General features: G+C 31.4%; 1 protein-coding gene across 4 annotated transcripts in view; it reads right to left on the bottom strand.

The window, feature by feature from the left end:
- Positions 1-13797, bottom strand: part of MLLT10 (MLLT10 histone lysine methyltransferase DOT1L cofactor) — a 218202-nt gene that overhangs the window by 137262 nt on the left and 67143 nt on the right. For 3 of the 4 annotated variants that reach the window (XM_052001709.1, XM_052001711.1, XM_052001708.1), the window contains exons 6-8: positions 10368-10471; positions 5428-5521; positions 3566-3661 (exon numbers count right to left, since the gene is read on the bottom strand). In XM_052001709.1, the coding sequence (XP_051857669.1) occupies positions 3566-3661; positions 5428-5521; positions 10368-10471 (294 nt within the window). The remainder of the gene's footprint in view (positions 1-3565; positions 3662-5427; positions 5522-10367; positions 10472-13797) is intronic. The other variant, XM_052001712.1, reaches the window with a different exon arrangement.

The raw sequence follows: 13797 nt of genomic DNA, 5'->3' as shown, positions 1-13797 counted from the left end.
TAGTAATCACACCACAATGCTGCTATGAAAAGATCATAAAGACCATTCAATTGTTCGGTTTCAAACTTACGGTTAGATTGGTTTTGTTTATCTGAATTTCTTTAGTTTCAAATTATTTCTTACATGATGGGACTTGTCAAATGATCCAATCATTCTTGGAAACAATTTGGAACTATGCCCAAAGGGCCATAAAATTGTGTATGCGCTTTGATCCAAGAATACTACTTCTAGGTATGTATCCCTCCTCCCTCCCCTAGAGAGAGAGGGGGGGGGGGGGAAGGGGAGAGAACAATCTATCTGTACAATATTTATAGCAGTTCTTTTTGTGTTGGCAAAGAATTGGAAATATAAAGGACATCCATTTGCCCATCAATTGGAGAATGGCTGGGTAAATTGTGGTATATGAATGTTATGGAATATTATTGTTCTGTAAGAAATGACCAGCAGGATGAACACAGAGAGGCTTGGAGAGACCTATATGAACTGATGCTAAGTGAAATGAGCAGAACCAGGAGATCATTATACACTTCAACAACGATATTGTATGAGGATGTATTCTGATAGAAGTGGATTTCTTTGACAGAGACCTAACTGAGTTTCAATGGATAAATGATGGACAGAAGCAGCTACACCCAAACAAAGAACACTGGGAAAGGAATATGAACTATTTGTATTTTTGATTTTCTTCCCGAGTTATTTTTTACCTTCTGAATCCAATTCTCCCTGTGCAACAAGAGAACTGTTCAGTTCTGCAAACATATATTGTATCTAGGATATACTGCAACATATCTAACACATATAGGACTGCTTGACATCTAGGGGAGGGGGTGGAGGGAGGGGAAAAATTGAAACAGAAGCGAGTGCAAGGGATAATGTAAAAATTACCCTGGCATGGATTCTGTCAATATAAAGTTATTATTAAATAAAATAAAATAAAATAAATAAAAATAAAAATAAAGGACATCCACCGACTAGGGAATGGCTAAATAAGTTATGGTATATGAATGTAATGGAATATTACATGATGATTTCAGAAAAACCTGGAAAGTCTTACAAAAATGGATACAAAGAGAAGTTAGCAGAACCAGGAAAACATTGTACACAGAAATAGCAATATTATATGACAATCAACTGATAAAGTTTAGCTAATCTCAGACAATTCCAAAGCGCATTATGAAAAATGAGATCTACCCTACACAGAAGGAATTGGTGGACTCTACATGCAAATCAAATCACAGTATTTTTCACTTTCTTTTTTTGAGGTGGAAGATAGGGAGATGGAGGAAGACATGGGGTTTCAGTCTTTTTTCACAATATGACTAATATGGAAATGTTTTGCATGATTGCACATGTATAACATACAAATTGCTAACTATTTCAGGGAGGGGAGAAAAGTGAAAGAAATTAAAAGCTTAATTTATTCAAATCAATGTTAAAAATTGTTTATACATGTATCTGGGGAAGGAAATACTATTTCAAGATGGAGAAAAATAAAGTTGGATCTTGTAGGTGGAGAAAGTGGGTTTACTAGGACGTGGCTGTGGTATAAAAATGACAGTTGGGAAAAGAATGATCACTATCCTGGGGGCAGAGAAAAAAAAAAAAAACCACCTCATCCCAGGAATAGGGAACTACTTATTAGGAAAAGATTGAAAGAATATACCATTTAAGAGAAATGACTTTAGAGATAGGACAGTCCTTTTAGTTTGTAGATGAACTATTTGTAGCTCAAAGTCATATACATATTAAGTAGCAGAGAAGATTTGAACCCAAGTCTTGTAACTTTAAACCCAGCAACCTTTTTACTCTAAGACATGGTAAGAAAGAACAGTTAATATTCCAATCTGGTTGAAACATAAAATTCGAGGAGCCTAACTATAATGGAAATCTTGCTTCACTAATAAGATAAGGATTTTATTATGCCATATTGCCTAAAAGTAAAAATGACAAAATTGTCCCAAATAAAACTCTACGTGAACTTTGCTAATAAATCTTAATTTTAAAATATGACTTTCAACAAAAATTAACTTGTTTCATGATTAAGAATGACTGCAAAAGTTTCGTAGTCCAAGAAATGTAATCAGTACCTCCTATACATAAATTAATTTTGGGATAAGGAAGACACCACCAGGAATTTAATGTACTGCTGCTAAGGTTATGTTTAATATTTGTTTGATTATATATAATGAAGAAAAATATTATAATAAATTTAATAAATGTGTATTAAAAAGAGCAGAAAAAGATAACTGTTATCTGATTCCAAGAGATAATTTGACAAACTTATCTCCAATTTAAACAAACTAAAACTCTGAGCTCTGAAAATACAAATTTTGCCTCTTTGCTACCGAAGATCCAAGTTCCCCGAATTAGTATGTGAATAGCAGTAAGGAACAGCAAAAGGAACAATATCTCTCTACATAGTATGTATTTAATAAACCTTTGCTGAATTTAATAAATATGAAGAGACTCCAAAACTATAATCCAGAGATTTGATAAAAATCTCACATATCAACATACTAAATTTAAGTGACAGAATGATGAAGTAGGAAAAAGAGAAAGCTTAACTACCATCCAATACGAATATCTGAAGAAGCATTATTTGGATTAATACAATTATTGTTAATAGTTTCCTCAAAGAATATGTGAAGCAAATAGTTTCACTGAAAACAAGAAATTTCACTGAAAAATGTTCCATAAGACAAACTGTCACATTTTCTGAAAATACTACAAGAACAAGAATTTCTAATCACAAATTTTAAAACTGCTTTCTAAGGTGAACTATACCAACTATTTCATGATGATCAATGAATACTACATCTCAATCAAAAATTTAATAAGATTCCATTTTACTTTTGAACACTAATTAAAAGCTTTAAAAAATATATGTATATGAATTTTATACCAAACTGTTTTCTTCAAGCTATGACAATTGTATAAAATGTCTTTAAAGAATTATAAATTCTTTGCTGATCATAAAGAACATTAGCTTCCAGTTTACAATTAATCATGTAGCTTTTAAAACCTAAGCAGAAAAAGAGTTAGTTAGCAGGGAGGCAAATATAGTACTTAGGCATGCTATTTATATTTTTATTAAAAGATTAGTATTCTCATGTGACTAGCATGGCATCATGCCATTACAAGTACTAGGCAGCCAGGGCTACCAGCATCACTGAAAATAATACCCAACAAACAACACAGCAAACTTCAAAACTTCATTATGTAGGATAAAAGCTGGTAAGAGATTTATTTACTTGTCAACCTAACAGTGATTATATAAACCAACTTTAGTATTTAAATCATCCAAAGATTTCATAAGACTACTGCAAATACATGCAATCAATACATCCCTCTCATGCTGTGTTTCATGCTGCTTTTCAATGCTGAATAGAAAAGATAGCAATATTGTTTGCACATATGTAAAATGTCCTTTAAAACCTGACTTACCACCCACTATATATCTGACTTTTTCATTTGAAAGTCTCCAACTAACAAAAATAAAATTTAGCTGGAAAAAGATGCTTTTAAGTAGATGTGTCATGTGATTAGCAACAACAAATCCACTTACTTTTTTCTCTTTCTCATGATGTTTATCCTGAGAGTGAGAGGAAGAATCACTTAAACTTTGATCATATGACCTATTAGATCCCCGTTTGCTCTTTTTCTAAAAGAGAAAATATATATATGTATATGTATATATACATATGTGCATATGTATATAAGATAGTAAAGGAATTATTTTTTAAAGGCATAAGCCATTTTAAATGGGAAGCTTATAAAATAGCTTAACAGGAAAAATGTCCCAATTTTTTCATTCTATGTAATTAGCTTGGACAGCAGTAAAATAATTATCCAAAGCATAGCAAAACAAAATTGCAGCCTGATCTTGAAATATTTTAAATAGCATGGTTTTCATGATAAAAGAAAATGTATCTACTATTTTAAAACAAATTTACCACATTTTAAATGTCTGTTTTGTAAGTCTCAACTAAAAAGAAAATGCTGTCTTTTAAGACAGCTGCTAAAATTAGAAGTAAATATTTGGAAAATCACTCCATGCCCCTAAAAAAAGCATGAGGTCTTCCAATATGTTAATAGCAGTGACAAACACAGTTCTTTAAAATCAGTCTTTATACATTTAATTATCAAGCTATTATTAGAAAATAAGTGAAAAAAGTTATGTCAATATCAGACCCATGCATTTACAAGACATTAATAACAGCATGACTAGTAGATAGTAAGAAAAACAGTTTATAGAACACTGAAGCCATTGCATAAAAAAGGAATAAAGTGAGTTCATTTCTGAGTGATCATAAGCAACAAGTATAAAACTAAACAACACTGCTCACACAAGATGTTGGGAATTATCATGCAACCACATAGTTTAATTTTTTAAAAAGCTACACAATTAATAAGGTGTTTAGGACAGTATCTTAAATGCCCAGAAAACAAAGAGAAAATTCCTATTGTCCTTTTAATATTGCTCTTATAACATTTGACCTTTAAATCTCTAACTGATAAGGTTGTATATTTCACTGGAATAATATATACAAGTATAAATGTACAATTACAAACATTCTGAATTATTCTAGGTTAGATTAGCTTCATTAAATGGAGATCTCTTTCGTGTGTGTGTATGTGTGTGTGTGTGTGTGTGTGTGTGTAAAAGAGATAGAGAGACAGATAGAAAGAAAGATGTTTCTAGCTCAATTTTAAAATGCCATTCTATTAAAAAAAACAACAACAATAAAAACTAAAAACATACAAACAAAAAATGCCAAGAAGGGAAAAAATAAGGCCACAAACCATTAAGTACAATTCAGTAAGACTGAGACACTAAAAGTTAAGACATCAAATATACATATATTTGCTCCTGAAAGTAAGGTTTGAACATTATGTGATCAACTAATATTTAACACAATTATCAATTCTTATGTTAAAAAGCTCACATATATTTAATTAACAGTAATTCCCCAAAGAACTTTAGTGAACTTCTCTAACCTAGAATATTTAAACAATGAGAAAAGTAAAATATACTGATTTGAGTTTCATTTCTTCTAAAAAAGCAAAATCCACAGAAGTCATGAAACTGAAAGAGGAAAAGACCAGTGGCACAAATGACTCATAAAGTGGATAATCCATTCAAGTATCTCAATTGCAGATTAAGCTGAAAATACTAAAATATAACTCTTTATGTAACTGTCACAATTAAAAGAACATATCCATGTTTAGTTGATTACTGGGTTTTTTAAATACCATAAGTGGCATCGTAGAGCAAATTATCTTTCCAACAGAAACTATCAAAACAAAAACTCATTTGCTATTTTACTTACAAAAAGGAAAAAAAAAAGCAAAACTTTTCTAAACAATACACTTACTCTCAAATCAAAATAATTTAATTTTCATATAAATTTTAAAATAAATTCTTACCAGCTTACTAAAATGGTATTTACAGTAGCCACAGTATTGGACATTATCTGCCCCATTACCTTCTTCTTCACAAAGGAGTCCTGCAAACTGGGCACTGAAAATAAAAGCCAAAAATATAAAAAACATTCAAACCACAATAATATCTTTATACATCAAATTCTCCTGGAGGCACAAAAGATTTTTTTAATATATTCCTCCTCTATTCTAGAGATAAAATAATCCCCATAGTCTACATTTGAATAGATAAAATGATTTTTCCATCAACTGCAAAGAACTGAAAAAACCTCTTAAGAAGCAATGGAATTAAAGTTTAAATCCAGCTCTTGCAACAAAAATATTAAACGTTCACCATACTGTTATCATATCCTTTACCTCCCTTTGCCTGTTCCATTCCTTTCTTTTCTTTCTCCCCTTCTTGCCACGCGCCCACCTCCCGAAAGTCCCAATGATCTCTCTCTCTTCAGCTCAGTCTGTTCTCATCCACAATATCCACTGGACGTTCAGGCTCACAGCTTAGGGTTTAAGTTCCTGTAGTTCGTAATTGTGCCATTTTCTAAGAATGTAACCACAGAAAATGGGATGGGATTACTCTATTCATGAATATGTTAACACTGTATCTGTTTTTGAAAATGAAAAGTATCTTTCTGGGGGGAATCTAATCACATCTAAATTTTACTTTTTTGACATGGTGAAGAAATTAACTTGATGCTATTACAAAACCTTATCAACCAATTGTCCTGCCCAACACGAACTTTTGGGGCTCTAGACACTTCTTCCAATGGTCTTTACTGAGAGTAATGCAACTAATATTTATCTCATCCACCATGTCATAACATAAAGCATAGCCTAAGTAGAATCCTTAGTAAATATATTTTTCCTAGTTTAACAGCAGTGATCAGAAACCAGTCTAAATTTTATCACATTTAATGCAAGAAGAAATAGGTTTCTACAGTGAGTACAGAAATACTTAGAAAGAGTAAACCAATGTCAATAATTAAACAACTCAATTAAACTTCTCCTTAGTATAATGTTGTAGAAAGACTGCGGTTTGACCAAACGTAAATAATTTAACCCCCCAGAACAGGAATTTCCTTACCTGCAAAATTAGGGGCTTAGATTAAATGACATCAGAAATTCGTTCTAATTCAAGTGTTAATGTTATGTGTCAAAGCAACTACCTAGTAATTTCAAAAAGGAACAAAGTAACATGTAAAAGAAATAGTGACAGTAACTTAAGAAGGTAAATTTACCTCAAGGGTAATAACAAGATCTAATAATTGTTGAAATATGACTGTCTCTGATAGTAAGCTCCCTTCAAAATAAGAGGCAAAAAACAAATTGGTAGAATAAGACTGTGTAATAAGAATATATCCTATAAGAAGAAATTTGAAAATCAGAATGGATTACATGGTACTAATGACCAATAGAGATAAAAAATGATTTTGCCATCTGAGAACACAGAGCAGAAAGAAGTAGCAAATAGGTTTGGGAAATCTGGCACAGCAACATGATATAGGAGTGATAGAAAATATCAAATAACTAAATCTTTGTCCAAAGAGATGGGTATCTAACAATCTCTTCAATAGTTTTATAGTAATTTGGCCTTTCAAAAGATAATAAATTCCCAAAAAGGAAATCTCTACCCTGGAATGATTTTCATCAAATGGAACAAATGATTGCTGGGGTAAAGATTATGTGAACCAGCAAGGAAAATGTCTATACCCCTCTTTCAAGCCTTCTCGAGTTTGTCATACATAAAAATATGACAGCCAGAAATGGATGCTATGACCCTTGAATTTTGAGTAAAATAGATTCTAAAGAGTTCACAAGAAAGACAAGTGTTACAAGGTTTTGCAAAAGTGAATGCTGAAAACTATCTTTGCATGCATTTGGAAAAATAAAAGAATAATTTTTTTAAAAATTTAAGAAAAGTAAGGAAAGTGTTATGTCATGAAATAAAATTTCCCAGAGAAATTATCCCAGGAAGGATGAGAAGTTCTAAAAACACCAAAAGAAATTTAGTTCAGTTTGAAGAAAAAAAGGGAAAGGATCTAAAGAGATCAACATTAACCAAATTTAAAGAGACCATATAAAAGATAGAAAGTGGCAAAGATTAAATATAAAAGCAAAGCATCATCCTGCCATGAGTGCTAACATTCGTTATGGGATAAATGATACGAACTTAATCTCTTCCTCTTTCAGGAAGAAGCTCAAATGGCAATTATCTGATATAACCAATTTTCCAAGATTATCCAGTTAGTATAGTGTGATAGTAAGGATGGAAATTTTTTGTCTATCCCTCAAATTTCTGGGTAGCTTTAAACAACTTTGGAGATATTGATTAGGATATCTTTAAACAGGTCTGGAACCTGGTCTACTAGGTATAATTCCATCTTGTTCTTTGGTCCTCCCCTCTGAGGTCTACCTTTACTTCCCTGGCTTCCCTGAGAAACCCCCAAGGTTGTATTTCTCCTATAAAAGATCTTATTATGAGGAAGAGCTCTACTAAGTTTTTTTCAGAACTAAGCCCACTATGAGAATATTCTCTCTTTTCCACTCATGATGTCTTCCCTTTAATGGCATTTTTCTCCTCACTCTAGCTAACTCTGGTTAGTCTGTTAAACTCATCTTTGGATCTAGCCTGCTAGTCAAAGCCTGTTCAGGTTTCATGGCCTGTTCCTTTAATGGATTCTTCTAAATTCCTTTCCTTTATTAACTATATGCTCTCCCATTCTATTTCTGGTACCTATTGTACTCCTTTGTCTGTAACCTATTCCCCTAAATAAATCTATCTTTTGCCAAAGAGAATGGCCACTGTAAATTTGTCACATGTTTATTTCAAACTAGGAATTCCTAGCTTGATCTCATCAGTAAGGATATTGAAGAAAGCTAAAGGTCACACAGAATAGGGATGGAATATTTGTAGGGTTTTTAACTATATTGAGAAAAAAGATGAAGATCAAAAACACCACTATTAGGGATAGATGGGATAAAAAAATAATAAAGAGAAACCTGGTCAAAGTTAATTTTACTTGTTTTCTCTACCAAGGAAAATGATCTTTGGATCTGAAGCAAAAATGGCTACTAATTAACTCAATAAGGGAGACTATAGTAATTTATTAAGAAAGTAATATAATAAGAAAGCATCTAGATGCTTGATAAATTTAATTCCTCTAAGTAAATCAACATTTCTGGATTAAAAAAAAAAAAAAACCAAATAGGTAGGTTTCCTTTCCTAATCAATGATTCCCGATTTCTGAAAGATTAAGGAGAATGAGTTACCATAAGTTTTGGAGAAAAGAAGACTATCAAAATATGTAATAAATAAATAGATAGATAGATAGATAGATAGATAGACAGACAGATAGATAAATAAATAAATAAATGAATAAATGAATAAATAAATGAATGGTTTCTAATTAAATGAAGATAGTCTAATAACTTACAGGTCAATGGACCTAGATTTTTATTTCTGGAAAAATTCTAAGTGATAATATTAAAGAAATGCTTAAGGAACATATAAGAAAGGAAGATCATAAAAAGACCACGTCTTAATAACAGGTCTACAAGGAAGGGTTGGGCGAATAGTTAACAGTAATACAACATAGAAAAGAATATTAATGAAATCTAAATATGTAAAAATCTACAATTTGTAAATCTAAATATGTAAAAAAATACAAAGTTCAGAAGAGTACATAGACAAGCAGGGCAATGTTAGTGTAACACATTAAATTTCGTATATATTTTTAAATACGTTATAATATTCAGAGTTTTTTATACCTAGAATTTCTGGTTTTTCTTGAATATTAATAGATTCATGTTTGTGGATCATTTATGAATTCATAATAAAAAAAGTTTAAAGAAAAACTAGCAAATTAATTTCCTTTTTTGAGAGCATTGTTACACTAGTAGATCAGTGAAATACTTTAGGGTTTCTCAACCTTTTTTGTGCCGTAAGCTCTTTTAGGAATGTGAAAAAGTCAATAAATCAATCCTCACAATAATGTTTTTAAAGGCAAAAAACCAAATTACATTACTAAAGAAATTTTACTTAAATAGTTATCAATTTTTTTTTTAAAGTTCATGGATCTTAGATTAAAACTCCCTACTTTAGATAATTTACTTAGATTTTACTAAACTTTAGGAAAGCAACCGACAATCTCTTATTCATTCTTCTTTCATAGGAAAAAATGGAGGTATGATAGATCACAATAAAACTATATGAATAAGCATTAAATATTTATATGTCATCAAGTAGAAAAGGGAATGGAAGTCTCTATCGCAATACCAACTGTAAAACAAGTTTCCAAGGAAATGCCCTCAAGATCTACAACTAAAAGTAGCAACCATGGAATGTACTTCTATGAGGTGTGTGTGTGTGTGTGTGTGTGTGTGTGTGTGTGTGTGTGTGTGTATTGTTCTCTGTTGGCACCAATTCAAAAACAAAATAAATCAACAACAAAAAAGTCCAGTAAAATTATTTCAACTTCCCTTCTAATTCCATCTGCAGTACTTCCTCAAAGTACTATCTCTGATCTTTACAAATTCTATATTTTAATATTTTATTTTATATGACATATTCAGTGATAATGTTAGATTTTACAAAATCATTTTGAAAAGCATGTGGCTTTTATTGAATATCTTCTGTAGTATGACATTTCAAACTTCATAATGTTCAAATATATTTGTGAGGTTTAGGTTGACAACTAGAAACCAGATGCAGACAAGACATTGAGTATCTGAACCCCAAGCTACCTACCGGAATACTCAAAAATCCAATAAAATAATGATAATTTTTACACAAGTAGGGCTAACTGTGGATATAAAGCTACCCATAACACTTAATTGTGAATAATTTTTCACTATTAAATTCCTTTTTTCTCCAATGAATTCACTTCCCTACTTCTATACACTTCAAAACAGTAATGTAGAATACTTACCAGGTTACATGGAAAGCTTGTCGACATCCATGTTTATTACATGTCATGCAAGCACCAGTAGCAGCTTTACTCTCTCTTCCTTGTTCATCACAAATGTAGCAAGTCTTTTTAAAGAAAAAAGAAAGACAAAGTAAAATTGCAGGAAAGTATTTCAACAAGAGTTTAGACCATGTTTGGTAAATATTCCTCAAACAAATTCAGTTCATTTTAATCAAGTATTACTTCTTAAATAAAAATGAAATTAGTCAACAATAATACTGTAAAACTATGACAAATATAAAGCAGCTGTACTGATTCTTGAGGGAAACAATAACTATTTAATCTATTTCAATTTATACCATGGTTATGACACAACTCATCAGCATTCTCTATTTCACAGTTCTGAAAGACTTATTAGAAGGTAATTTTGATTATCTATCTGCATTTCAGGAAATGACACACAAAACAAGAAGCACTTTCTCTGGTCTTTGGGAAAGCAAGATAGAATATTAAATGTTGACATAGTACCTTCTGACTTTAAACTTCTGTTTTAAAGTATCAGGGCAGTCTAAGATGCTCTGCCCTCAATTCTACTTGGTAGAATTGCTATTGTTCTTGAAAGCACAACTCAGATGTCACATTCTATTAAAAAAAAACCTTTTCTAGTCCCCCACCCTATCTGGAATATGACTTGTTTTGCATTTATCTAATGACACAGATTTAGAGCTAGAAGGAATCTAAGTGGTCAACTATCCCAAAACTTTCACAAGGAAACTATGAACTAGGGATCTGGCCACTGAAAACATAAGCAATTAGTTTGAGGCAGGATTTGAAACAAAATCCTTTTAATTCCAAAGCTAATGTCCTTTCTACTATATTACACTGTCTCCTTGTGATACTGTTCCTGTAAAATATAAAATACCTTAGGATCAGAAATTTTTGGTTTTGGATCACTTAGAACTGCTCTACACATATTAGCAGTTTAAAATACATTTGCTAGGGGCAGCTAGGTAGCACAGTGGATAGAGCACCAGCCCTGAAATCAGGAGTACAGGACCTGAGTTCAAATATAGCCTCAGACACTTAAAACCTCCTAGATGTGTGACCTTAGGAAAGCCACTTAACCTCAATCGCAAAAAATAAATAAATAAAATACATTTGCTAAATTGATGTTACATTTACAGGTATACTTAATACTAATTATCACTTCTATTAAAAATTGACTAAAAATAAACATTTATTAATGCATCATTTTGGAAATTAAGACATTTATGTTATTTCAAGTTTTATTACTTTCTATAGACAAGTATCTCTTAACTTTAAAAACTTGGTCTATATAGGATTGGCATTATTATACTTTAATGGGTCAAGTGATTTAACGCCAAGAAAGAATGAAAAAATAATTTCATATAATGTACATTCTAGCAGCCAAGAGCAAGCATTTTATGGAATATATAAAGTCTTGATATACAAGGAAAAAGAAAATTTACCCAAAAGGACCAAATGAAGAAGACAAATGTGTGATTGATCTTTTCCAGGAGATTAAGCAACAGATATTATTAATAATGTCACATATCTGTATAATGTTCCTTTCATTCAGAAAACAACCCTTGTGAACAAGGGTACAGAAAGTCTCATTTTACAGATGAGAAACATGAAATTCAGAATTGCTAGATCAATAAAGAAAAGATCATTACCTGCCCCTGGTTTCATTTCTAGGTAAAGGGCAAAATTAGCAGCTATGACTTTTTCGTTTTACTTTAAATCTACTGTTTTTTCTTTTTTAAAAGACACACTCCTCAACTTTAGATTATGGTTGAGTTTTCTTCAAGAAAGATAGTTATTTGGCCTAATGGAAGAAAAACAATGGCCCTTTAGGATAGATACTATGGTCAAGCATAGCATATTGTACCAATTAATCACATATAAACTAATACATAATTAAAAACTGGAAAAATGTAAGAGTGGAAAAAAAATAGTAGATAAAAGTTTTGTACAATGCCAAGGACAAATATAGGGAAAAAAAATATTACCTTTTCCTTCAAAAATGCAATGAACAATTATACAAACAAAAATGTATTAAATGTATTTTTTAAAGGCATTAAATAAGGTTTTCATTGGGAATAGAGGGGGAGGGAGAACCCAGCAAGCATCCTTTTTGAAATGATAAAAGAAAAGTTAAGTCAGAAACTTGAGAAGCTGAGAGAAAATCAGAGGGGATAAAAGGATTTGTTAGTAAATATAATGCCAAGATTATTTCAAAGAACCAGTCACTCAAATTACGTTTTCTGGTACCAAAAACGGCCAAGCTCACTTTTATTAACCATTATGATGAAACTTTCACTCAAATGTCTAATATTAATGACACTTCTTTCCTTTCCAAAAACCATTTAAAGACATAAAACTTTCTCTCTTTCAAAGAATTACCTTAGAGAGAAATAAAGCAATTACAAAGGCGCTTCAATATTTCTCAAGCTTATACTATAGTATAAGCATCATCATCATATTAACAGCTATAATTATACAGTTCTCTAAGATTTAGATAGTCATCACAACAACCCTGAAAGATGCTATTTTTATCACCATTTTCAGATGAGGAAAATGAGGCCAGCAGGTGTTAAATAACTTAACCAGGGTCACATACTTTTAAGAGTTGAATTCTAATCCAACACATTTACCAATTCATGAGATTTTATATTTTCTTTCAAGAGAGTAAAATCAAGGAGTGAAAATGATGTGAGAAGAAAGAGAGGGAGTAAGTCAAGCACTGTATGCAGTCACCTAAAGCCATGACAGGACCCTAATCACACCTAGGTACAAACCAAGGGCTCTCTCAGAACGATGGCGGCTATCAATAGATTTATTTCTTGGAGAAAGCTGTCAAAGGCAGTGTTCTGACCTGGAATCTCTGGTCTTAACAGATTAACAGTATGTGTGTTTCTCTACATGTTCAGGATATAAATCCTATCTAAAACTACATTTCCAAAAGTGGTATCGTAACAGGATTTTACAAAAGCTTTTTATTTGATATGGATATTTGATGATTATTTCCTGTCCTTAAAACCCATTACACAACCCCAAATGTGCTGAGGATGACTTTTTCTTCGCTCATTCATCATCTTTTCATGCCTCTTCTAGAATTCCCTTCTTCATTTTGTCTGCTGAAAATGCCATTTATAACAAATTTATATAATGTGTTAGAGCTAGAAAGCTAAGTACTGATATTTCGTATTTCAACAACCTTATCCTCATTTAGCACATGAACAAACAGAGGACTTAAGTAACTTGCCAAATTCAATCAGTTGTTAAACGGTAGAGCAAAGACTTGTCAACTGACATTTAAAAAAAAATAATCACAGTAATATACACAGAAATAATTATTCTTTAAACTATTAAAGTATTAACTTTTTGATAATCTCTGAGTGAATCTAATGTGAAAAAAGTTTTTCTG

The sequence above is a fragment of the Antechinus flavipes genome, chromosome 5 (genome assembly GCF_016432865.1).
Source record: "Antechinus flavipes isolate AdamAnt ecotype Samford, QLD, Australia chromosome 5, AdamAnt_v2, whole genome shotgun sequence".
Classification (NCBI taxonomy): Eukaryota; Metazoa; Chordata; class Mammalia; order Dasyuromorphia; family Dasyuridae; genus Antechinus; species Antechinus flavipes.
Note: the sequence above shows the minus strand (reverse complement) of the source record. Positions and strands in the feature narration are given on the sequence as shown.